This window comes from Physcomitrium patens, chromosome 18, assembly GCF_059467195.1.
Source record: "Physcomitrium patens ecotype Gransden chromosome 18, ASM5946719v1, whole genome shotgun sequence".
Classification (NCBI taxonomy): domain Eukaryota; kingdom Viridiplantae; phylum Streptophyta; class Bryopsida; order Funariales; family Funariaceae; genus Physcomitrium; species Physcomitrium patens.
In genome coordinates, this window is record NC_143427.1 from 15,907,058 (window position 1) to 15,931,967 (window position 24,910).

At 38.7% G+C, this 24,910-nt stretch overlaps 3 protein-coding genes across 14 annotated transcripts; 2 read left to right on the forward strand and 1 right to left on the reverse strand.

Annotated features, from left to right (window-relative positions):
• The first annotated feature begins 5,277 nt into the window (after positions 1-5,277).
• Positions 5,278-10,441, forward strand: LOC112295609 (protection of telomeres protein 1a). Of its 7 annotated transcripts, none has more exons than XR_016498387.1 (12): positions 5,278-5,783; positions 6,052-6,069; positions 6,668-6,812; positions 6,990-7,123; positions 7,354-7,549; positions 7,782-7,855; positions 8,200-8,291; positions 8,480-8,770; positions 8,951-9,027; positions 9,237-9,396; positions 9,580-9,777; positions 9,887-10,441. XR_016498387.1 is itself a non-coding variant. In XM_024547414.2 (12 exons), the coding sequence occupies exons 1-12, from the start codon at positions 5,532-5,534 to the stop codon at positions 10,103-10,105; spliced, it is 1,755 nt and encodes a 584-aa protein (XP_024403182.1). In that variant the 5' UTR covers positions 5,278-5,531; the 3' UTR covers positions 10,106-10,441. The 7 variants fall into 7 exon arrangements, 5 of the variants coding, with proteins under 5 accessions (XP_024403182.1, XP_024403183.1, XP_090100572.1 ...); XR_016498388.1 differs by having other exon boundaries at positions 9,297-9,396; XM_024547414.2 differs by having other exon boundaries at positions 9,338-9,396.
• Positions 10,442-16,922: 6,481 nt separating this feature from the next.
• On the forward strand, positions 16,923-20,344 carry LOC112295525 (uncharacterized). The gene is made up of 7 exons (XM_024547253.3): positions 16,923-17,110; positions 17,202-17,913; positions 18,035-18,228; positions 18,336-18,570; positions 18,722-19,014; positions 19,131-19,253; positions 19,414-20,344. The coding sequence occupies exons 2-7, from the start codon at positions 17,403-17,405 to the stop codon at positions 19,795-19,797; spliced, it is 1,740 nt and encodes a 579-aa protein (XP_024403021.1). The 5' UTR covers positions 16,923-17,110; positions 17,202-17,402; the 3' UTR covers positions 19,798-20,344.
• On the reverse strand, positions 20,164-23,879 carry LOC112295526 (uncharacterized). Of its 6 annotated transcripts, none has more exons than XM_024547259.3 (9): positions 23,582-23,709; positions 22,932-23,024; positions 22,225-22,438; positions 21,997-22,089; positions 21,737-21,835; positions 21,513-21,554; positions 21,207-21,336; positions 20,858-20,959; positions 20,164-20,706 (listed from the first exon to the last, which is right to left on the reverse strand). In XM_024547259.3, the coding sequence occupies exons 3-9, from the start codon at positions 22,366-22,368 to the stop codon at positions 20,531-20,533; spliced, it is 786 nt and encodes a 261-aa protein (XP_024403027.1). In that variant the 5' UTR covers positions 22,369-22,438; positions 22,932-23,024; positions 23,582-23,709; the 3' UTR covers positions 20,164-20,530. The 6 variants fall into 6 exon arrangements, with proteins under 6 accessions (XP_024403027.1, XP_090100574.1, XP_024403024.1 ...); XM_090244448.1 differs by having other exon boundaries at positions 23,322-23,696; XM_024547256.3 differs by lacking the exon at positions 22,932-23,024 and having other exon boundaries at positions 23,582-23,879.
• Positions 23,880-24,910: the final 1,031 nt, after the last annotated feature.

Below are 24,910 nucleotides of genomic sequence, written 5' to 3' on the forward strand. Positions count from 1 at the left end.
AGAATGCTTTAGAAAAATCAACACGATACAAGATTGATGCAGAAACAAACGTTGTCTTCAAAGATTCAAAAACAACTTCTGCTTCTTGATTCCATTGGAGTTTATCTTTACAAGTCAAACATATAAGTGGAGCTGCAACTTGAGAAAAGTCTTTGATGAAGATCCGATATTAGTTGGAAAATCCCAAAAAGCATTAGACATCTCTTACTGTTTTTGGGATCTTCCAATCTATAATAGTTTGAACTTTCTTAGGATCCATCATAAGTCCATCATTTGAAATCATGTAACCTAAAAAATTGACTTGAGTAGTGTGGAATACACACTTTTCTATCTTCGCATAGAGTTTTGCATCTCTTAATTTTTGTAATACACGACGAACATGAAATTTATGTTCTTTTAGGTTCTTAGAATAGATCAAGATGTTGTGTAGATAACAGACCACAAAATCGTCCAAAAACTCTCGAAAAACATCATTCATTAGATGTTGAAAAGTTGATGGTGCATTTGTACGTCCAAAAGGCATGATGTTGTATTCAAAATGTCCATACCTAGTTCAAAACACAGACTTCTATTCATCTCCTTCTTTGATGCGTGCTAGATTGTATACTCCCCGGAGATCTATTTTTGTATAGATCTTAGCTTGATTCAGCTGATCAAGAAGTCTAGATATTAAAGGTAGTGGATACCTATTCTTGATGGTAATCTTTTTGAGTCCTCGATAATCAACACACATTCGCAATGATCCATCTTTTTTCTTCACAAATAGAATTGGAGTTCCTGTCGGAGATTTAGAATGGCGTATGAAATTTTTGGCTAGATTTTCTTCAATTTACTCTTTGAGTTCAGTCAACTTATTTTGTGATAAACTATAGATTGATCCAAATGGCGGTTGTGCTCCTTCTTGAAGGTCAATTGAGCAATCATAGGGATGATGTTCCAGAAGTGTATCTGCATTCTTTTTTTCAAATACATCTTGAAATTCTTGAGATTGGCTTGGAATGTCACTTGAAGTCTTTGCACTGTTAGAAACGGGTGTGGCATAAATATTATATGGTGATTCTTTCATAGCAGCATGCAAGAAATCTTTTGCACCTATAAACACGGGTTTAATTGAATTGGACTTATGACTCTCTACTTGATTAACTACATTATTAGTTATACTTTTAGAAAAAGTAAGAGTTCGGGAAATCCAATCTATTTGAAGGTTGCATTTTTCTAACCTTGATAAACCTAAAATGATTGGATTAGAGGGAGATTTAATGATATTAAATACTACAAAGCTATTATGACCATTGATTATTACTTCTATAGGAAGGATTTTGTGAGTAATATCTCCAGAAGACAATGGACGACCATCTATGACTTCTACATGAATAAGTTTAGTTTTCTTTACTAAAGATATGCTATGTCTTTTAGTAAATTCTTCATCTAAGAAACACGCTGAGGCTCTTGAATCTAACAAGGCAAAGGCTTTGTAATGTTTGGATCCTAAAATAACATTTAATGTAAAACAAGGAGAAGGCTCTGAGGAGAGAATAGGACCTTTACTAGATGTTGTACAAGGTTCCAACTGCACGATCCCTATTGTAGCTGGACAAACTTGTTTTTTGACATATTGTCTTCTTTGACAACCATACTCCTTATTTTGTAGTTGCGGTGTTTCTTTGGATAATGTTGAGCAGTGTGTTTTGGTTCTCCACAATATAAACATAATCCTTCTTGATGACGACGAGTCTTTTCTTGCTCAATAAGAGGTTTGAAACATACTACATTGATTTGCATATCCTCTACTTCTGAATGTATGTGTTGAAGAAGTGTTGGTGTTGCCATTGAATTATAATAACATTGAGGTCCACTTGTACGCTTCTCAGATTGAATTTCAATAAGACGATTGTCACACTTCACAGTAAAGTCAATTGGTTCACTCAATGTTTGAAGATTAGATAAGTTGACCATTAATTTTTTTTACCTCATATTGTAATCCATAGTGAAATTCACTAATAAGTGCAGCATCATCACACTTGATATCAGTTGCAAGTTGTCGAAATTGTGAAGCATATAACATTACTGATCGATTATCTTGTCGTAAAATACAGATCATATTACTTGCAATATAAATTACATCATATTCTCCATACATGGATCGAAACTTTGCCGGAAAAGCCTCTAGATTATCCAATATTGAATCTCGTTGTTCAAGAAAAGACAAAAACCATGATAGTGCTAAACCTGAAAGAAACGTACCAATGAATCTAACTTACGATCATGGAGTTGGATAGCTTTGAGGTTCAAGTTCAATCAAAAGTTATACTTAATTGATAAATCCTCAAAACTTGGATTTGGTGCCATCAAACTTCTCGGATAGGATAATTCTTGGTTCTCTAACACTAGAAGGGCGTTCCACTATAAGAGAAGGGACATGATTTTGTGCAGATGTTGAAGCAGCTCCAATTATTTCTACAGCTTTATCTTCTGCCAATCTTGTTGCTCCTTGTGGTGGTAAATTGAGTTGATGCATCGCAAGAATTAATTCCCTCAATTACTCTTGCATTTGTACCATTGTATTCTTCATTTCAACAAGATCTGCCATGATAACACTTAGAAAAGAGAATATGTCTAATATCGTTCAAGATAAATAGGAGGACTTGAGAACAAAGAAAATACTAAGGACAATATCAGTTTAGAAGAGGGTAATCCACAACTTCTAATATGCTTATATCTTATTAAAAAAAAGGGGGGGGTAATCTACTCTTAATCAAGATTAGACAAAGCCCTAATATTGTAGGTGTATTCTTGCAAATTTATCAAGGACAAGAACTCGATGAAAAAGTAATTCAATCAAGTGAGCCTTTACTCAAAGATAGGTAACAAAATATAAATAAACAAGTATGTATATTGAAAGAGAAACTGGAATGGCTATTACCAAAAGACAAGAAAACTATAGACTCTTGAAACTAGACTGGAAGCAAGAAAGGAGTTGACAAGAGTGAAGAAGGCTTCACTCTTGTCCCTATATATACTATCTAACTAGGGGCTACGTGGCGACATTCTATAGGACCTCCAATAAGTGTTGACTTTGTAGGACACATGCCTTGACTTACAAGGCAAGTTTTTCTACGTGTGGGCCACATTGTTAGCTTGGTCTTCAAGCTAACATGTGTGGCACATGGCTAACTTGTTGACCACGTTTCTAATCCAAAAAGTCAATTAAAGATACCTATAAAGTCAAAGCAATGTCTATGAAGCTTCTAGGAAGCATCTATACCAAATACTGTAGAATTAACTTATTTTTATCTACTTTTACTTACTTCTACCTATTTATATATGTAGTTACTGGTTTACATGAGTATATTCGTGACATTTATTTATGTATCACAATAATTATTAAATTCAAAGCAAAATATGACTTGTGAATTAATATGTGTTTATTATTTGATTTATTGATTTATACAAATCATATTTTTAAATTATATTTTATTTTTTAATAAAAGAAGATATGGAAATAAAATTTTGTACTATATAAAGAATCATACAACACTTAAAATAATAAAATTTAATCAACCTAATTACTTTTACAAGATGTATCTTTCATTAATCTTTTCAAACATCTATCTACCACTTTAAAACAATGGGTCATATTAAGATCCAAAATAGGTCCAATTATTACTTATTAAAATTTAAAGAAGATTTAAGTATGATATACTTTTTAGACATCTTTGAAAACAATATTTGTTAGAATGTTTCTACAATTTTATCAATGTCAAATATAAAACTTAAAGATATGAGAATGAAATAATTAAAGATTTTTCTAAGATTGTAAAAATATTAAAAATATATCAATCAATTAAGAAACATTTCTTCTTTTTAGTCCTACTCGATATTCATGCTACTCTTTGTTCTATCTTTTAGTTGTCAAGTCATCTAAGTCTTATAAGTCCAATTATAAAAATAATAAATAAAATAAGTTTTTTTTTTTTTATTAAACTAATATGAGGTTAAATAGAGATATTTGGCCTTCTTTGAATAAGTGTTTATCTTATGATGAGAAAAAAAAAAATAACCAACTTCTCTTTGACTTTCAATGAAACCAACATGTCTTCTTTGGATATTATAAAATAAAAACTAATTTATCAATTTTTAATTGATATTGTTTCAATATTGGCAAACATCTAGTTTAGTAATTTTTTTTTGTCCCTTGCTCCTCTTTTATTGAATTCTTGTATCAATTTTTTATATATTTTATCTAATTATCTCTTTATCTTCTAATTTAAGAATTCAATTAATTCTTATTCAATATATACAAAACTTTTACTATCATGTAATTGATATCCTTTTGTTTTGCACTAATTTTTCTTTTACATATCATATAAACTACTTCTTCTTCTCTTCTCATTTATTACCATCACACATATATATATATATATATATATATGTTAATATTAAGTTATTTTATTTAAATCTAAATATTGAACATTTTAAAAAAAACTCTATAGACAATGATTTTTATAGTTTTATTAAAGAGTTGCATTTTATAATTAAATATTTTTAAAATATAACTTATTAAGAATAAAAAATATTTTTTTAATGATTAAATGTATTTTTATTCATATATTTAAAATGTTAACAATTTATAACAAAAAAATTTAAAACTAAACTTCATATAATAAAATAATATAATAATTAATATTATTATATTTTCTTTGCAACAAAAAATTAAAAATATGTGATTAGAATACTATAAATCTTCAAATCTATATTAATAAATAATAATAATAAATAAATAAATAAAATTGGATAGATTATGACTTATTTTTCCTAAAATAGAATCCATTCTACATCAATTCTAACAACATTTGATTATGTAATGTGCACAAATTTAATTCACTATTTTTACAACAATCTAAACCTTGATCATCTAACAATAAATTATTGGATAATTTGATCTTTAATTACATCATCTTCAAAGATTAACTTTCACAATCACAAATCCCAACAAGAAAAAGAAAATAATACCCCTAATCATATCTTCTAAATAAAAATATATTAAAATTATAAAAATATTAGAAAGTATTTAGAATTATTAATTCTAAATTTTACAAAATATGCTTTGCTCATACAACAAGCACATTGACTCGTTGTTGTAAATACCCATATTAAATATTACAGGATGTTTTGGCGTAGAATTCATGAAGCCGTCCTCAAACCACCTCGAACCAACAATCTAGTCAGAAAAATGCTAACATGGACCATCATGACGTGCTTTTTTTCTGCATAAGAATAGGCTCCAGAATGATTAAGAATCCGTCGGCGGCGTGTGATCCCGCAATTGTGCGTGCTCACCGACACCGGCACCCAACTGCACGGGAATCTCCCAGGAATTGGACCCGCATTTGCATCCATCGGACCGACTGCGAGAAGACGTATTCAGCGTGCGCACAATCGAATCGTGGTTTCATGCGAATCACGTCCTTCATTGCCCACATCACCCTCAATTCCCACGCCCCCGTTACTAATCTTCTTCTGTTTTTTTAATGAGAAATGTGTCGTGTGAAAACGCTTGGAATCGAAAGCAGATTTTGAAATGCCGTGTGAGAGGAGGTGGGTCTGATGCATTGTGGAATCTAATTAGCACCATTTTTGAAAGAGTGGGGTTTTTTTTTTTTTTTCATCTTGGGTTTGCCGAAACCCTAACCTCACGTTTCGATCGCATTGGGTCATGTCCCCGATCTCCTAAATCTCTCGGAGCTGGGAATCTGCCGAGCTTGCTGTATCTTACTTCCAAGGTTCGAGTCTTCCTCTGCTGAAGTTCGTTTCCTGAATTTTATGTCTTACGTTCTACCGCCATGTTTGTGTCCGCCAAGCTTAGGTTGACTGTGGTTGATTTTGAAGAGCGCGCAATTTGATTAATGTATTGGCTGTTGTTAGTGGAGTTTTTAAAGTAGTGTCGGATCATTGGGAATGTAATTGGCTTGTGATGAACATGAATCCAACAAACTATTGGGCATTGCATCGATGACTTCATACATTGAGATTTGACGTCGACATGTCCAGGCCAAAAGAAGGTATAAGGTCATTTACGCTCCTATGCTTGGCTCGTTTGTATTTTACGGCTTCGCAAAAAAGAATGATGTCGAAGGGTATGTGCAAGATAATGCATGTGGTGGTCAGGGTTGTCAGGCACTCTTCCTGTCTGCGAGTTTTTGACCACCAGAATGATTGCATGTTCAAGCAAAGATTTAGGTTACGAGGGAAGTCTGTATGCTCGGAACCTTTCCGGGAGCTTTAGTCAGCAACCTCGATTAGCAATAACGTCACTCTAGGGTTCCAAGTTGCAAAAATTTCGCTGCAGGCATTTTCCTCAAGTTTCGCTACTAACTGTTTTCACTATGATATTGTTTTTTAATTTTTTAATTTTTATTTTTATTGTTGCACTGTTTTAATATGGTGCATTGCTTTCGACTTGCTATATAGCACATAAATGTATCAGTGAATTTGTCGATATAATCGAGGAATGATTGCATTGTTGGTGGGTGTGAATACGAGAAGAAGGAAGCTGACTCCTCGCCTCCGCGAAAATCAATTCTATGTGATCGCTTTACGTTTCGCGGTGGTCGAGGTGGAGCTATTAGTGGTATTTCTTACATAATCGTCTGTTCTCATGTTGCAGAGGACCATGTCGATAGAGCTGCATCGGGTGCAAGGGAAATACAACTACGATCGGCTTGCAGATGCCGTAGTATGTGTAGACAAAAAGGTGAACTTCTACGGCATTGTGGCTGAGTACGAGCAGCCCAAGTCCACCCGAGGAGATGGTTAGCTCTTACGCTTAATTCCCTCATGAGTACATGGAGCCCTCGGGGGCGCGGCGTCTCACCATGAAATTCAGACTATAATGTTCTCAGTGTTATGCCTTAATGTAGAAATTAATGTCCGTGGTTCTCTTCTATCTTTTTACGGTCTCAGCTGGGATGGTATATTGCTGGTGACAGATTGCCTATGCACAATGACGGTGGTAGATATGTCCTACAACACCCCTGGACTTCGTGTCCTCTACTTCGCACCTGCTGATCAAATGCCGCGGGTGAACACCGTGGGTGACATCATCAGGTTTCATCGCATTCAGGTGCGTCACCATTCAAAATCTCCATTTCCAGGGTTTGCTTCTGCTTCTGATATGGAAGTCTGCAGCAGGCACCCAGTTCGGTTATGTTGTGTTCGGTGTCATGTTTTGCAGTTGTATGTTGCAAGTTGTGAATCGGAGATCGGTCCTCCTAGTCGATGTGTGTACTCTAATGGGTTCAAAAGCACGCATGTACATAGCGTGTGAAGTTACAACATGTGAGTGGTTAGCAGATGAGAAGTCACGCGGATGCTCCTCAGGCGATAGGAAATCCAAAATATGGTGCATCCTTTGTGTTATTAAGTGGGCTTGAAGGAGATGGCTATGAACCGTATCAAAAGTCTCACAGCCGTTATTCTGTGGAGGCACATGATCGTGATATTGTAGACCTTCTTCGCACATGGGCATCAAGTCACCCTATTGATACATGTATGTACGTCACTTACTCATGTTCTCCAGAAATCTTTTGTACACTTCGTCGCAGATGTTCTGCCGATGAACTTATGTGAATCAGAGTCAGCGTTAGGAATACAAGAGCCTCCTTTCTACCGCTCCGTTACAACTACTTTGTAAACATTTATTTACGCCGAGTTTGTCTTTCAAGTAGATCTTGCAAGGTATGGATCCTAAGTCATCTGCTTATGGTGTCATTTGCTAACAGTTGCAGGAACTAATAAATATATGAAGCAGATTAAAGATATAAATGTGGAATCCTACTTTGATTTGTGTTGTAAGGTGAGTACTTCGTGATTCTTTCTCACATTCTTCTAGTGTGAGGATTTCAGTCTTTCTATTTAATGCATGTGTTTCATGTGTAATTTTATGTTCGCTTTTATTTATTTATTACTGTATCTGTTTACTAGCAGCAATTGTATCATGCTCGCAAATTTTCTAGAAAATATGCTAAAAAGCTGGGGCTTTCGGAACATACTGACACTATATCAAATCAGGGGTTTAGTTGTGTACTAGTACATGTTTATTAATTGACAAGGTCGAGACGATGCCTGACACATGACCTTTGGTGTGGAGTGGTTGGTGAAAAGTACAGGATTTGTGACAAAGTATGAAAGTTTTTGCAGATATTGTATGTAAATGAACAAAGTGCTGAAAATAGCGTCATCATCTATGTTTGGGATGGAACCGATACAAGCCCTGCATGTCTAAATCCCGTGTACGGTCTCTGGCTATGCATACTGCAACTCTCTATGCAGTTTCTTTTCCCTTGACCACAGCGCATCACTATCAGAGAAAGAGACTTCCTTAGTGATGCATCATTGTTCCACTCCGTAAACTGCATTTGTACGTTGTGATAATCATCATCTGCTGAGGTAGTGAATTTGTTGACCTTCTGTCTTTTAGGGAACAAGGCGAGAGTGATGATCCAGGGCAAGATTTATGGAGCGCAAAGGAGCTAGCATTGCCGGTTGATGTGATGCGCAGCTTCCCAGTGTTAGGTACTGTCCTGCCTCTAGTTCCCTTCGATGTGGCCGAGGATGACTCAGGGCCACAGATACCCCTGGCAGGCGACTGGGTGAAATTGCGGAATATTGGGTGTCGTATTCGTAAAGGATTGTATGAAGGCATCTTCCTTCATAAGAGCAAGATTGGCATCCTTTCTCCAAGCACTCAAGCTGTGCAGAATTGTGAAAGGTTAGTAATATATTCAAGAGCAGGTTGGTTTTTGCGATGAAAGCATAAAGATGTTGCTGCAATTGGTCTTTCGTATGTTGATTATATTTAGTCATTCCTACTGGTCATCCATAACAGCTTCAAATTTTCGAGGTCTCTTTTACTATGATCAAGATTTCTCTTACCCTAAAATGATTGCAGGGCATATAAAGAGCGCCTTACTTCAGAAACGCTTCGCCTCCCCCAGTGGTGCCCAAAACCTCCTCAATCTATGTTAGGTATGCCGCCTCTCTCTCTCTCTCTCTCTCTCTGTGTTTGTTGATGGCGCGCGCGCTCTCTGTCTCTCTTCTTACAAGAGCGAATGTAGATAAACTGATCCGAGTGGCTGCTTTTCAAAGAGACGAAATCCCACACCAATTTGAGTAGTGCTGATCTTTTTGTTCATGTCGATAATTTCTCAATCTTTGTTTGACCTATGCGACTGCAGAGTGCAAGCATTGATTTCGAATCTCGTAGAAACTGCTCTGAACTTATGTCATGCATACAGACCATTCATGAGAGCATTTCTAAGGTACCATGATTTTGCAGTTACAGGCTACGATCATGTGAAGGTTTCTACTTTACGGGAAGTTCTCACCCATCCACAGGTCTTTTCTCTGTTCAGTCTTTCGCATGTTTGCAATGGGATTACAACTGCAATGAAATACTACGTCATTACATCATTTTGAGGTGCATTAAAGGGAAATCAGATGAAGTGCTCAAAAGAGGTCACCGTTGTGGATTGTCGAAGTCAGTTTGCTCATTGTTGACTTTGTTTGTGTATCTAACAGGTGACAAACAAGTTTCGCTGCATGGTGCGAGTCATGGCCACTTGGCCAACAGATGTGCTTGATTTCTGTGTGCCTCTTCCCGAGAGTACTGCAGGAGGCAAAGACCAGCCAGAGCAAGGAGCCTTTGTGTATGCGGTCCGATTTACACTGGAGGATCCAACAGGCCGTCTACACGTCTTTTTGTATGGCCAGGACGCAGTAAGTCGTTTTGCACCACTCCAGAATCCTCAATTGTTTGTATTTTCGTTAGTTCTCGACGTGTCCATCTCTGGGCAATCCTCCTGGTAATGCTCTCTGTGAACTGCAGGTGGATTTCTTTGTTGGATACCCAGCTGTCGATCTACGGCAGCAAGGAGACACAGTTGGTGCACTGAAGCGTAAAGTAGACCGTCTTCTAGGCGTTTCTGAGAGCGGTCCTTCAAACCCACCCTGGGTAAACTGCTGCCTCATGTCATATTACTTAGATAAAGAGCGCCCTCATGACACGCGTCGCTTTCGTATTTTTGGTACACGATTTCCGGGATGAAGCCAATTTTTTTTTTGGCTTTGGAAGCAACACGATTTCACGTGTGGTGCTACGTCGAACTGCGACTATTTCATACCGTTGATTTCAGGAATCATGGTTAAATGTAGAAAACTATGACGACAAGGGCGCCAACTTTGTTCGACCTTCCGAAGCACTTTACCAGTACCCTGATTGTGGGTGCAGATTGAATGATATTTTAAGCCTGTTTATGAAGCTTTTTAGCGTGTAAGTACAAGGAAGCAATGTTCATATAATTGGCAGTACACCATTCTGACATCAGTAACAATGAAACTTGAAGTGTACAACACCAATTTGAAAGTGAGAATTTCGGAGGCACTTCGTGTAATGTCCATTGATACTATGCATATGATTAAAAATCCCTTGGTATTGTGAGCATGGAAGTCGTATCAAAGTTGCTTTTGCCGCCATGGTGCATTAAATTGTGGCCTTTTGGTAACGAGTTGATGCCCACATGACGCCTAGTTATGCAACAGTGTCAATGCTTTTAGCATGGCAATTGAAAGTGAATCCAAGTAGGACATTTTCATGGTAAGTTTCAAACGGAACCCCTAAAGCTCGTGATTCTCCAGATGTGACATTTTAGAAAACGATTGTTGCATTCAATCTGTCATTTCTATATTTTTGTTGAAACCTGCACTGCGTCGTGACTACTTCCAGAATGTTTTCGAAAAGCCCTTCAAGGGTGTTGAGAATGTTTAGAAAGACACAAGAGTAATAGTAAGTCATACATTCACACAAGAGTAGTAGTAAGTCATACACACAAGAGGGTTTCTAAGGAGAGAGCTTCACACTCCAAAATCTATTGATATGGTTGTGTCTCATATACAAGAAGAGAAAAGAAGAGAGGATAAACAATACTTCTCCACTAGACTCTAAATACTGTAGCTATGGTAATTATTGTAGTCTACAGTAAATATTATGGAGAGCGTCGGCTACATTTAATGATCTCAACACTACTCCTCGCTTATCATAATATTTATATAATATAAAATTTGTATAGAATTATGATCTATACTTTTCTGTGATCTTTCAAGATCAATAATTGTTGCCTCATTAAAACCTTATCTAGGAAAACCTTATTTTATTTAAGGACAAAATCATAGATGAAGGAAAAAGAGTACAACATCATTTTCTTTAATTATTTAAAGAGCTCATTAACTTTCTTATTCAAGAAAAGCAAGTCGCCGCATACCAATGCTATAAGTAAGTCGACAATGGTTGCTTAATGGGAGAGCTTTGGTGAAGAGATTAGCAAGGTTATTTGTAGATTCAATTTTCTTAATTATAAGTGCTTGATCAGTAATCAAGTCATGAGTATAACTAAAATACTTTGGATCAATATGCTTTGTCTTGTCACCTTTAATGAAACCAACTTGCATCTGTACAATACAAGCACTATTATCTTCATGCAAGATAGTTGGAGAATCATCATATGAAAATCCACAGGTTGTTTGAATGAATTTATCAATTGATCGCAACCAAATACATTCTCGAGATGCTTCATGTAAGACAATAATTTTCTGCATGGTTGGATGAAGTTGTAGTTATTGTTTGTTTCACTGATTTCCATGATATTGTAGCTCTATGTCTTAAAAATACATATCCTATTTGAGATTTAGTTGTTGCAATATCAGATTTATATCCTGCATCACAATATACAACCAATTTTGGATCTGCCGATTTTGTGTAATATAATCCCAAGTCTTTAGTATCTTTTAAATTACGTAATAAATGTTTGATGCCATTCCAATGTGGTAGTGTTGGACGTGTACTATGTCTTGCAAGAACACTAACTACAAATGCAATATCTGGTCTTGTAGATGTAGCTAAATACAAAAGTGCTCCAACCGCTGCGAGGTATGGATATTGGTCTCCCAATATTTCCTCCTCCTCCTTGCATAGACGGTATGGATCATGACCATCACGACCACGTCCAACCATTGGTGTGGACAATGGATAAGCATCAATCATATTAAATCTTTGTAAGATTTGTCTAATATACATTAGTTGGTAGAAAAAAATGCTACCATCTGTAAGATGCATAATCTGAAGACCAATGCAGAAAGTTATTTTTTCTAGCATTTTCATCTCAAATTCACATATAAGTAGGTTTGTAGCTGTAACACATGCAGATGTAGTGTCCACTAGGTTAAGATCATCAACATATATAGTGATGACCATAAAACCAATTTTATCTCGTTTAATAAACAAACAAGGGATTAATGGATCACTTATAAAATTATTTGTAATTAAATAATCTCGAAGACGTTGATACCACATTTGTCCGGATTATTTTAAACCATACTAGGCCTTTCCTAATTTAATACCACAATATTTTCCTAGAGCAGATTGATTTAGAGTTCCTGTTTTTAAACCAGGTAGAACTTTCATATAAATATTTGCATCAAGAAAACCATATAGATATGCAGTAACTACATCCATCAGATGCATCTCAAGGGTGGCATGAATTGTCATTCCAATAATATATCAAAATGTAATTGAATCCATGATTGGAGAATAAGTGGATTCATAATCAATGCCAAATCGTTGAGTAAATCCTTGAGCAACAAGACGAGCTTTATAGTAGGTTATTTGGCCTTGAGCATCTCGCTTGCATATTAATACCATTTTATATCCCACATGGCGAGATGTAAGAGTGTTTACAATTAGACCAAAGACTTTCCTCTTACGCAAAGAGGCATATTTCTCTTCAATAGCAGTTTTTTATTTTGACCAATCTGAGCGATGCATCACCTCTTCGATGGTTTGAGGTTCAGGATCGTCTTCTTCGCAAGAAAGGGCTTCTATAATCATATATGCAAATGATTCATGTATTGTAATAGATGGTCTGTCCCAAATATCATCTGTAGCACAATACAGAATAGATAATTCTTTACTCAACTTGTTCTTATTCCTTCTAATTCCAAGATTGTTTTTCATAGGAATTGAAGGTACATTATGCATGGATATATCATCATGAATTGGTAGTCCTATAAGATGAGTAGCAATTTCTTGAGAAATAATACCAAGATTAGTTAATTTTATAGCCTTCTTCTTACGGGGTTGCTTATCTAGTCCACGAGTTCTTTTAGTTGTTATTGTTATAACTTGAGGTATTGTAGTCAATGTCACTGCAATCTGAGCAAGTGCATTCTGAGCCTCATTAATAGGAACTCTTGTAATTCTAGGTACATCATTGAAGCCATCAGGTGTTTCATCCGCGATCCATTTTAAATGCAAAATCTTAACAACTTTAGTTTCTGCCAAAGATGTCATAGGATCGGGATTCATTGTAAACGTTTCTGGTGCTTCAAATATGAGTAATTTATTTCTTTGTTGATTGGATACTCCTCCTTGAAGAGATAGGAATATATTTTCTTCAAAACGGTAATTTTGTAAACGTGCACGTAATAATGTGCCAATTGATGGATTAATAATACGAATAATACTTGGTGAATCAAAACCAATATATATGCCTTCTTGTCGATGAGCTCCAATGGTACGTTGTTGAGGTTCTAATACTAGAATTCAAGCACGGCAACCAAATACTCGTAAGTGAGATACATTTGGAACATGACCCAAAATGAGCTCATGTGGTGAAATAATTTCAAGAGAAGAAGTTTTCAAATTGAAGGCCAAGTAATTATTTTACCTTGCATACATGCACAATATAATTCCATAGAGTCTACATCTGTAGGCTTTAAATTGTGCCTAGTTATACATAGAATGATCTTTCTAAATAATTTGCATCTTGGATGTCCCAATTGTCCATGCTAGAGAGAAACACGACTCTCTGAGATAGATGATGTAAAATTAAATATAATGGGAGGCCGAATCACAATTCGATATAAACCATTTTTTGTAGCAAAATCTTTTTCAACAACTTTATGGTTCTTTGCAAGAACCAAAACCTCTTTTTTATTTAAAGTGGTGGTCGAGAGGTGCTAACCATTAATATGCACATCTCGGTAGCCGATCAGACTCCGAGGTATTGAGGGTGCAAACATCACATGTTTACATTTTATAATGGAACCCGGAGGTAATTTTACCATCACTGTGCCCTCTCGGAAACAAAACGCATTTGCTCCAACCATGGTCATCATATTTTTAGTTTGCCAAATTGAAGATTTTTCAATAAAAAATCGTCTATCTCGCAAGATAGTATGTGTTGTTGTAGAATCAATGAGTGTATCATTTGATTCATCATTAGAGGTTCTATCATTTATATAAGCCTCTAAGTCATCAACACCAATTGAATCCATGGACGCATCCATGCTATGAACTTCACAAGCCTCAGCTCGTAATTTCTTATTTTCTTGGAACATTTTAATAAAATATTCTGAAGTACGGCATGCATGTGCTAAATGTCCAATCATTCCGCACTTATGGCAAGAATACATCTCTGATTTTTGTTTTCTACTATAATTAATAGTAGAATGTTTATTCTTTCCATATGGATAGAAATAATCTTGACTATGATTACCCTGATACTTATGAGCACATTTCCCATGTTTATATAATTTCTTCTTAGACTTTGAAATATTAAATGCATGAGATTCTGGAATTGTAGTTCCAATAGGACGAGCTTCCGCATTGTGTAAGAGTAGCTCATTTTGCTTCTCCGCAAGAAGTAGATAGGACATGAGATCAGAATGACTCTAAAATTTCATGTTCTTGTATTGTTGTGCAAGCATAGCAAATATAGGAAGAAACATAGAGAGAGTTTTTTCAATCATTTCTTCTTCAAAAATGCTTTGTCGACATAATCGTAATTGTGAAACAATACTATACATTTCACTATTGAAAGCATTTAAATTTGAAAAATCTAAGACACATAAATGTATCCAATTATGACATACACGTGGAAGAAAAATGGTCTTTTGATGATCAAACCTAGATTTAAGATTCTTCCAAAGTTCTGCAAGATCTTCCATTTCCAAATATTGATGTTGTAATGCAGGTACAAGATGACAACAAAGGAGAAGAAGTGCTTTCCAACGAATAACAGGAGATATAGAAATACTTGTTGTAGGAGATTCTTCAAACATAATGGCATCCGAGAGTTGTTCTGCAAATAAATTTGCTTTTGCCATTTTTGCCCATAATAGATAATTGTTTCCATCTTTAGTCAATGGTGGAAATAAAAGAGCTTGAAAATGTTGGGATGCATTGGTAATAGTTGAAACCATAGTAGAAGCAGTTGAAGATGTTGAAGCACTTATTATAAATAAATTTGTAAAAAAAAATACAAGATCAAGTAGAAAAGTTGAGTAAAACGTACCTTAAAATATAAAGTCAAATAAAATGATAAACTTGAACCTTGAAAAAATAAAAATATATATATATATATATATATTTTTTTTTCTGGAGAAAGTTGTAGATTAAGGTAGTAGAATAGCAATAATATGGCGGCAGCAAGCAGCGGTAGGGTGGTAGGGTGGCAACAGCGGGCAATGGCGGACAGTAGCAGCGGATGGTAGCGGCAGCAGTAGCGGCGTTAAGACAGTGACGGTGGTGGGCAGTAGCGTCAGCGGCGATAGGGTAGCAGCGCCGGGTTCGGCGGCAGGCACATGGCGCAACAGGGAGCAGGGAACAAGCAGAGGGTGGAATTGGGCTGGATCAAGTATTCAGAGCAAACAAGGTAGAGAGTGGAACAAGTGCTCTAAGCAAGTAGCTAATGTGTGAGGGGCCAGCAAGAAAAACAAGATCATGACGCAAACACTGAGCAAGAATAGTAAAGACTAGAGCAAAAAAAATTGTGATAGTGTGTAGAAGAGAGTCGTGCTAATAACATGTTGAGAATGTTTAGAAAGACACAAGAGTAATAGTAAGTCATACACACACACAAGAGTAGTAGTAAGTCATACACACACACAAGAGTAGTAGTAAGTCATACACACAAGAGGGTTTCTAAGGAGAGAGAGCTTCTTACTCAAAAATCTATTGATCTAGTTGTGTCTCGTATACAAGAAGAGAAAAGAGGAGAAGATAAACAGTACTTCTCCACTAGACTCTAAATACTGTAGCTATGGTAATTACTGTAGTCTACAATAAATATTATGGAGAGCGCCGGCTACATTTAATGATCTCAACAAGGGGTAAGTGGCTAAATTTCATCCCAGTGTCGTCCATCCTCTGTGTCCCGCTGCTACTGCCATCTCTTCCCACAGACGATCATGTGCAACGTCAAGCTTACGAAGAGGAGTAGGTGGAGCAACAATGTGTCAGTGACGTCGTACCATTCAGTACTAAAATAAGACTTGCGCAAGGAGATCTTGTGTACCTCATGATGAATGCATTGATCCAGGGATCCTGGTAGTATTCCTGTTCTTCAAGGAATAAACGCAGTGATGTCCCACCAAGGTGGTCTCTGAAACAAATAGAAAATCGGCGGCCAGTCCAGCGACTTTCTCCATTGGTAGAAGTTTCTGACGTGATGAACCACCACACTTCGTATGCGGTTACATGCGATTCTGTCTATAATATCCATGAATCAACTGCTTCACACTGCCTACGAAGCCAGAAATAGGTGAGCAAATGCTGTGCCAACTAACTTGCCATGTTCAAAAATTGAGCGTGGTTGACTATTGTGCCTCGAAGACCTCCTACTATCAATATTTAGTTCTTTCATTGACTAACCAAACCCGCGGCCATTGCAACCATTCAAGTGTGGTCTTCAACCGTGTAGTTTATTTTATCTATTATTCAAGGACGAAATAGTAATTCTTGAGCTGTGTGGACTTGTGCTTTTTTAATTAAAGCCCAAATCGACAGTACCATGTCACGTATTTTCCTCTAATAAAACTGGTAGCAGAGCACATCACTCTCAGCGCCGAGGAAGTGAACTTCCCCTTCCTTGAAGATGAATGGACACTGAGAATGGAGGTGGCGGTTCGGATGTGTCATAAAGACGAGGAAGAAGCTGGGGAGCGAATCAAGTCCGTGTGTTGAATCCGCTCAGACCGCTCCCTCCATGGAATATAGGTTAGGCTAGCTTGTGAGGTTTGAATATCTTTGGGTTTTGCAATCTTACGATTTAGTACTCCAGGGCCATCACTCACTTCCGGTTATGCAGGTCAAGATCTAGAAACCAGTTTGGCCAGTCTATTTACAGTACGAACCACATTGGTTCCACAGATTGCGAACACCGGTGGGATTGGAAAAAAGTGTGAGATCGGAGTTAACAGTTGGGAATTGGCCACAATGTGAGGATAGTACATCGGTCGAGGAAACTACAGGATCGACCTCCTCTGTGTAGGCACGAAAGCGATCGAGAATGGCCAAGTCATGGCGATGTTTGGATTCTTTACCGGATCATATGAAGGTTGTGTTAGGTGTCTTCTCGGTGGTGACCATGGTGTCTTTGCTAACCTTATCATTGTTGTGGGAGGATCAGTTCGGCTTCAGTTCCTTGGTCTTCAATGTAGTTGGATACGGCAAAGACCCGTCGTTGAGCACGTACTCTCGCCCTGTTGCAATCTTTGTCATGGACGACGACGACGCAAAACCACCTTCAAATCCCCCTGCTGATTTTCCCCCTTCAGAGAACATTTCAAATCGCTTCAGCGATGGTCCATCACCAGCTGCAGCTCCCTCGCCTGCTCCTGAGGCGCAACCACCTGGATCTGAATTCGATGAAAACGAGAAATTCTTCTCTCCGCTGCTGACTGCATCGGTGGGAGCTGGCAACCAGCTGATGGAGTACATGTCGGCTGCAGTGATGGCGAGAGCTACTAATCGAACTCTCTGCCTCCCTCCCTTCTTCTCAGGGCCTGCCAAGCACAGTGGTAATGACCAACCCGATTCGTTTGGGGAATAATAGAATTAATTTAGTGTGCACAACCGTCACACTGTTGAACGAGAAACTGGTTAATGACGAAGTTACTCAAGTCGATCGTGTGTTTGCAGGGATTTTAGTGCGCGCAAGGGGAGGATTGGCATGGGAGGATCGATATAATGTCTTGTCCCTCGCTCGCTTTACAAAAGTTGCATCGCTGGAACAGTGCTTGCAACAGTGTAATTATACGCTCGATTCTAACGTGTTTTTGAAGGAGACTCACGAACCATTGATTCGGGGTTTCAAGTACTACAAGTTTGCAAATGTGAGCACTTTCGTTCGTTTGCTTCCTGGGATCTTGTCACCCTCACGCTTTACGCAGAAGAATTCTCGACATGCGTAATATTGACTCTCTGCTGCTATGTGTCACAGGAGTCGTTGAATCTGCACTGGAGTCACGTAAAGTGGCAATCAACAAACGATATCAACACCGCTCTCGGAAATTTGGAGGATAAATGCGTCGGACTTTCTGGCTTGTTTCCTGGGTTGCGGTGGAGAGGGGCGTTTCTATCCGTTTCTGCGTTTCTGCAGCCTTCTCCACGAATATTCGAAGTCGTAAACATTCTGCAAAACCATGCCATTGGGAAGGGCGTTCCTTATCTAGCAGGTGCATTACATTTTCTAATTAACTAGTTCTGATGAAAAGTCGTAAACGTCGCATGGATCTTTTCTTTCTTTTTTTCTCGTTTTTGTTTGTCGTCGAGATATGGCAGGATTTTCTCACCACGGTGAAGCATCTGTGCATCGTGGTGCTGCAGTACATTGGAGGTTCGAAGAATCGAGTTGCCCAAGGCACCAAATCGGGCTCTGCTTCTCCCGCTGCAAAGACGGGTCCATTATCGACACTAACTTTCACCCTTTCGCCAAGGAATGGGTGAAGATGTCGGAAGATGAGTGCAACACCGCCGGACATTTCAGAGGTGTGGGTCTCAGCAAATTGGATATCATTGCTACTATTGAACAGCGCGCTGCTAACCACAGCATCAATACGGTTTACCTCGCCACAGACGGCTGGACGCGTGGACCTGAAGGTCTTGCCCTCATCAAAGAGGTGAGGGGAGTGGAGAGTCACTACTTCTCACCTTATCGCCATTGTGCTCTGCTTGATTTGTCGCACATAGGATTTTGAGAACTGAACAGCACAAGGGTCTTAATGCTTCCGTGCAGTCTATTCTATTGTTGCGGAAGGGGGGGCTCAACGTTATCGGACTGTGGAGCATTCCCGGCCTGCCGAACTTCGCCGACGGAACGTACTACGATCCCTACGTCACAATGGGAAGGAAACATGTGGTATGTGTGATTCTTTCCGATTACGATATAATGAGATTTGATAATTTAGCTCATACTCAATCCGCCCCATTTGATTGTTTGTTTGTTTTTTTGTTTTGTTTTGTTTTGTTTTGTTTTTTTGTTTTTTTTTCTTATGCGATCTTTCTTTCCATTGCCGCAGATCAATGGCCAACAAATAGCGCTGGTTGAACAGGAAATCTGCGTGCGCTCAAATGTGTTCCTTGGCAGCGGACAGTCCACCTGGAGCCTTGCGGTCTTTCGGATGCGGCTGGCTAAACGTCAAGCCGCTGAGATTTTGGGAAAAGTCTGGAACGCAGAGAGTATGGATCTGAAAGCGCGGGATGCGCTTGTCAGTGAGACGCTTTTGCAAGACAGACATGCTGCCGGTCTGCAATGCCATTACTCTCGGTGGATGAATGTTTCGAATGTGAATGACACTGTGGAAACCTATGCGGACGAGTTTCCCGACGGATGGCTGGACCTTGATGCATGCGAGGGCCGGATAGGGAACGGTGGTCGCTGCCAAGTAGCGAAATGTTACTAAGGCTGTAAATTATTCACGTTGTCTTAAACGTAGTGTAGAATACATCACGCAAGTCACAGCATGACATCACTCTCAGTGTTTTCACAAAGTGCACCACATCATTCTGCTCCAGCCAATGATGTCTGAGCTTGCGATGATTCAACGCACAGCACATGACCAATCATTGTCACTCATCCCAAGGCATTTGAAGACGGAGGCTTGATGGTCTATCGAGCTGTTTGATAAGCTATATTTGGAGAAGCTTTTTCGGCAACTCGTTGAGAAATCTCAAGTAACTCCGAAGACAGGTTTGGAGGGTTGTAAGATCAAGCTCTCCTATTGATTACTCAACACAGACACCCCAACAAGGCGAGAGAATGATGCAAGTAGAGGTAGAAGTCCCAGACCGTGTTTATTCATGTGTCCCTTCACCTTAACCAATGCAAAACTATGCAATGAGTTCTTGAAGAGCGGGGCGAAGCAAACGAAGTGATTCAGTGCTCTGACATACTTCACTCTGTAAAGCCCCACATTTTGCACGTAAAAAATTGCATCGAATTTGACACTACTTCTAAACCTGCAGCGATAAATTGTATGCTACAGGTACTAAGGGATGCTGTAAAAATTTGGTTCTACATTCTAGATTCCAATTTTTTTGATACAACGTATCACCTGTTCGTGCCCCTGCAATGGGTCACAGTGAGAGTGACAAGGGAAGTATCGTACATATGTTCTTGTACTGCACTACTTTTGATCAAGGTGTGGCGTAAATGTCTTCATTGCGTGGGTTGATGTGTACTTTGGAATCTACAATGTTGTGCACAGCTGTGAAGGTCAGATATGAATCTTTCACTTGATCTTGGGGCATCGCATCGATAGCAGCGAGTTGTGACTTCAAGAATCGGGCTGCGGTTGCAGTCTCTGCTTCATCTGTTGAGCAAAGCAAGGAACAAATCAGCTTTCATGTACCCTTCGTGACCGTTTTCTGGAATTATATTTACTCTTGGCCTGTTGTTTTGAGGTGTAGCATAAAACAAAAGGAGAAATTATAGAGAACTCTTCTGCGGAAGGATGAGCACACCTAATCTAGGAACCGTGTGACCATGACGATGGTTGATGATTGTGCAGTTTGCAAATGACTTAAGCGCGTCCAAGCCAGCAGATCTCAACCAGTCCTTGTCTCCTGCAGCACACATCAACGCGTTGAAATTGAGATGCTTCAAATACGAAAAATGGCACGTTATTAGTTTTTTGTTGCCAGAGTATCTCATATTATACCCTTCACTGCTCATATCATACCACAGTCTCGCAACAAAAAATAAATTACGGTTTTTGAACTAATGTACTGATCACCACTAGCTGTTAGAAGATTGTAGACTAACACACTTTGGTATTCAAACCAGTCTTTGGTTAATAGTCAGATTGTGTACCAAGAAATGCCAATGTGGGGCACTTGATAGTGGGTTCTTCGTATACGATTTTCAAATGCGGCGCTCGGAGTTGAGCAGGAGCCACAAGGACGACTAATCGAATGGGTGGCACATCTTGTAGCGCTAGCCCCTGCACCAACACGGTTTGGAAGGTGTTGAAGAACATAGACTACGTCACGACGCATAGTGTATACCGTCTGTGACACTCACAAAAAACTACTCTGGAACAAATGCTGAGCCTAGTCGACACATGCTTAGAAGCCTGGAAGGTCGTGGGCAAACTGACCTACAGGATCAGATATTTACCTTTTCTTGAAGTCCAGCAATGCATCCAGAAATAATCGCTCCCTGCTTGAATAGGGACGTTAAGATGACATTAGTAAAAACAGATAATGCGAGTGTAGCATAAATGCGAGAGGTCATCTTGAGAAAATTAACGCCTGCTAACCTAAAGTAGACTTCAGTATTCGCGGACACAGTATAAAAATAAACAAAATAACACAGAAAAAAACGGGCTCACGGCAACGCACCTGAGAGAAACCTATCAAACCATCGTACGGTCCGTGCAACTTCATGTAATCCGTAATGTAAGAGAACATCTCATCCATGTAATAAAACTCAGTGAAATCCTGGATAAACCAAGCAAGGCCAACCATTAGGTAATGTTCAAGCCATCACATCTTTCTGGCCTCATCACACAGATCGAATAATAAAGACCTTGACGATGACACAATAGATTACACCCATGTTTCTTTTGGTATGAATAGGGCAGTATAGAAGTTCATCTCACCTTGTTAAATCTAAACCATTCGTAGTAAGGGCCCTCGAAGATGCCCTCTACGTCCGATTTCCCAACGGAGGGAAGAGGAGCATCGATGCAATCCTTTGAACCCATAACCAACACACTAGAATGGATAAGATAATTTGTATTCTACTGGGATATCTTAAGTTTGAAAAAAAGAAAAAAGAAAAAAGAAACTTCAACTGGAACATAATAGTAATGTGCGTAGGAGCATACCACATCGATTAGATCATGCAAAGAAGGGTCCCACTTTGAAAGTTGGCGCTGAAGGATATCTCCACTTGTCCGAAAGCCATGCAAGCCAAGTAGCCTTAGCTTCCTCTGCGTCTTCTGCACAATCAGCCCAGCATCCAACCCCATATCTGCAACAATAGTGGGTTTTATAAAATAACTGCCCAGCTGTGTGTCAACTGCGGAACGCGGCAAAGTTCTGCATTCACGAATGTAATCACATTAACCACTCAGTGAAGAACGCGGACGACGATTGAAACAAAGTTACTTGCCCCTAGAAGCCAAAGAACTAGTGTGCTGCAATAAAGCAAAGTCGTCCACAAATTTCCATCAAAAGACGAATAGAACAAGAAAATAGATTCTGACTTCAAGTACATCTGGGAGGGGACGAAATCCGCACACGTTAGTGAGTGTACGCACACTCTGGAGCTAGAAAACTCAGAGCAAAGAAAACATTCGGAGCAACTACAGAATTTGCCCTCACAGAAATAACATCAAGAGCTTGCACGAATTGCGAAAAACAACCACCGACATGCTTCCAAGTTATAAAAGGGAACAGAGTGACTCAAGCACACGAGTCACTTAGACCCTGCTTTTGGTACTGTGCTTAAAGTGTAAGGGCAGAAGAAGAAGAAAGACCAGAAGACGACAAGATAATGGTCCAACATCGAGGGTCGACACTGGCACCGTACCAGATGGGCCCACATTCGACGCCATCAAAGCTGGATGAAATTGAAAGACACGTCAACAGAGGCTGCACAGGCAGTCAATCTCTACAAAGGTGGCTGTGGTCAAGCAACAGCACAATATCAAGGGCATCAGCGACAACGTGCCAATTACAGAGGCCTCATGTGCCCAGGTTCGCAGTGACCCCGATTCAAACACTCGACTTCAACTGACTGCAATGAATTCTTTATCTCCAATACTGCAGAGTTGCACTGTATAGTCTACAATTCTCCTGACCACCCAATTAAGTCGAGGTCCAGGACGAGTAACATTCAATCAAGAGGAAAATTGAAACAATCTACTTCGAGCTTCTTTTGTAGACTTCAGAGGTCACGCCAGAAGGTTGATGACGGCACCTTTCATTCCAAAACGAAGAATGGAACCACGAAGCTATAAGAACTTCAACTGTTTTAGCGCTACAGTAGGGAGAACAAAGATGTCCACGAACGGCGAATTGCATGATCCTTTCCTATACGCCTCACCACTGCAGAACATCGGCACAGAGTTCCCGGCGGAACAGGTTGACTTGCAATCAATCTCAATTCCTCGACCATCAGAGCAATAACCACCAGCTATGGACGGTAGAGGTTCAACAGTAGAGGTTGCAGACCCAAACCTCTAAGCAGTCAATCAAAGTACAACATGAATCGCTTCGAGAGTAAAATCCTGGTATGTTCGAATGACGATCGATTGAGAAATTGAGCAGACTGGAGTCCGACGGCGATGACACGTGATCGTTGTCTGACAATTACGCAGTCCAGCTCCAGCCCTTATATTATGAGAGGAGCGAAGTGTGCGAAGCCCGCGACCAAGGCAGAGCCGAGGCTGCAGTGAGGATTGTGCAACAAAGTGTGGGGTGGGGTGAGCTTCTATCGACAGTGCCCGGAAGCTTCACGGCGATCTGCCCAACATCGATTCTCCGAAATGTGAGCCGGCGTCGAGCTCCCGCCTCAGGGTTGTGGACCCGCACGCGTTTCTCGGCACGGGAACCGGTTCCAATAAAGTACCTTTCACACAGTGTTTTGTGATGGAGGTGGGTTTGTTCTGAAGGAGAATGACGCGGTGTCAATTATGGAACCCAAGGTCATGTTGCTCATGTGTAGTTGTTCAAAGACTTTAGGGTTGACGGGAGAAAAATTTATGAAGATCTAGTCAATGGCAGAGAGACAACCTAGAAAAAATTAGAAAATATTAAAATTTAGAATAGGTAAGATAAATCACAATCTTGAGAAAGATAAATCACAATCTTGCCCATGTTTGTGTAAAAATAATAGATTTTATTGTAATCACTTTTGTGTCACTTTTGTCTTGCGTTGTTCAATTTTATTATCTATTATGTTTGTCAAGTGGGTTCCCACTTTAGTATCCTTTTAATTTTTCGTTTGCCATTGCATTGTATTTTGGTTTATTATTTCTATATATTGATTGTTGGCTTTGAAAGTGGTGCAAATAAAATTGACTATAAATGCTACAATAACATCAATTGTTTTTACTAATGGCGTAATTATTAGAAGTTAGTTTAAACAATGTTTTTGAATTTTATAATTTTGATATTGTTATTTTTTATAATATATGTGATTGGTGGTAGCAACATTATGTATTGATGTGGTAATTGCTAATACTTGTTGATTGCAATTGGAGAACCAAATACAAATTGTCAATTTAAGTACTTCAAATTAAAAAAATGATGACAATATAGTAAATCTTTTATCATAATAGCTATCATAATTTTAAGCTTAGAGGTTAGAATGTTGACAATTCACCACCTCTTAATGATGTGCAAAACCTCATATAATTTATATGTCAACATTTAAAGTATACACCATTAAACTAAAATAAATTTAAGATTTAAATTAAACATTGTTGTATTAAAAAACAACCATAAGGCAAAAGAAAAAAAAATCTGACCTACACTTTGGAAAGATATAAGTAAAAATTAGGAAGG

Excerpts from the sequence above, each read along its gene's own strand:
- LOC112295525 (XM_024547253.3), top strand. The coding sequence starts at position 17,403 with ATGGCCAAGTCATGGCGATGTTTGGATTCTTTACCGGATCATATGAAG. Across the intron at positions 19,015-19,130 it reads GTCTTGCCCTCATCAAAGAG|TCTATTCTATTGTTGCGGAA; the intron begins GTGAGGGGAGTG and ends GCTTCCGTGCAG. Across the intron at positions 19,254-19,413 it reads CAATGGGAAGGAAACATGTG|ATCAATGGCCAACAAATAGC; the intron begins GTATGTGTGATT and ends CCATTGCCGCAG.
- LOC112295609 (XM_024547414.2), top strand. The coding sequence starts at position 5,532 with ATGAGAAATGTGTCGTGTGAAAACGCTTGGAATCGAAAGCAGATTTTG. Across the intron at positions 6,813-6,989 it reads CAAGTCCACCCGAGGAGATG|ATTGCCTATGCACAATGACG; the intron begins GTTAGCTCTTAC and ends TGCTGGTGACAG. Across the intron at positions 9,397-9,579 it reads AAGTTCTCACCCATCCACAG|GTGACAAACAAGTTTCGCTG; the intron begins GTCTTTTCTCTG and ends TGTATCTAACAG.
- LOC112295526 (XM_024547254.3), bottom strand. The coding sequence starts at position 23,425 with ATGCAATTCGCCGTTCGTGGACATCTTTGTTCTCCCTACTGTAGCGCT. Across the intron at positions 21,836-21,996 it reads AATGGTTTAGATTTAACAAG|GATTTCACTGAGTTTTATTA; the intron begins GTGAGATGAACT and ends TGGTTTATCCAG. Across the intron at positions 21,555-21,736 it reads GTTTGATAGGTTTCTCTCAG|GGAGCGATTATTTCTGGATG; the intron begins GTGCGTTGCCGT and ends CTATTCAAGCAG.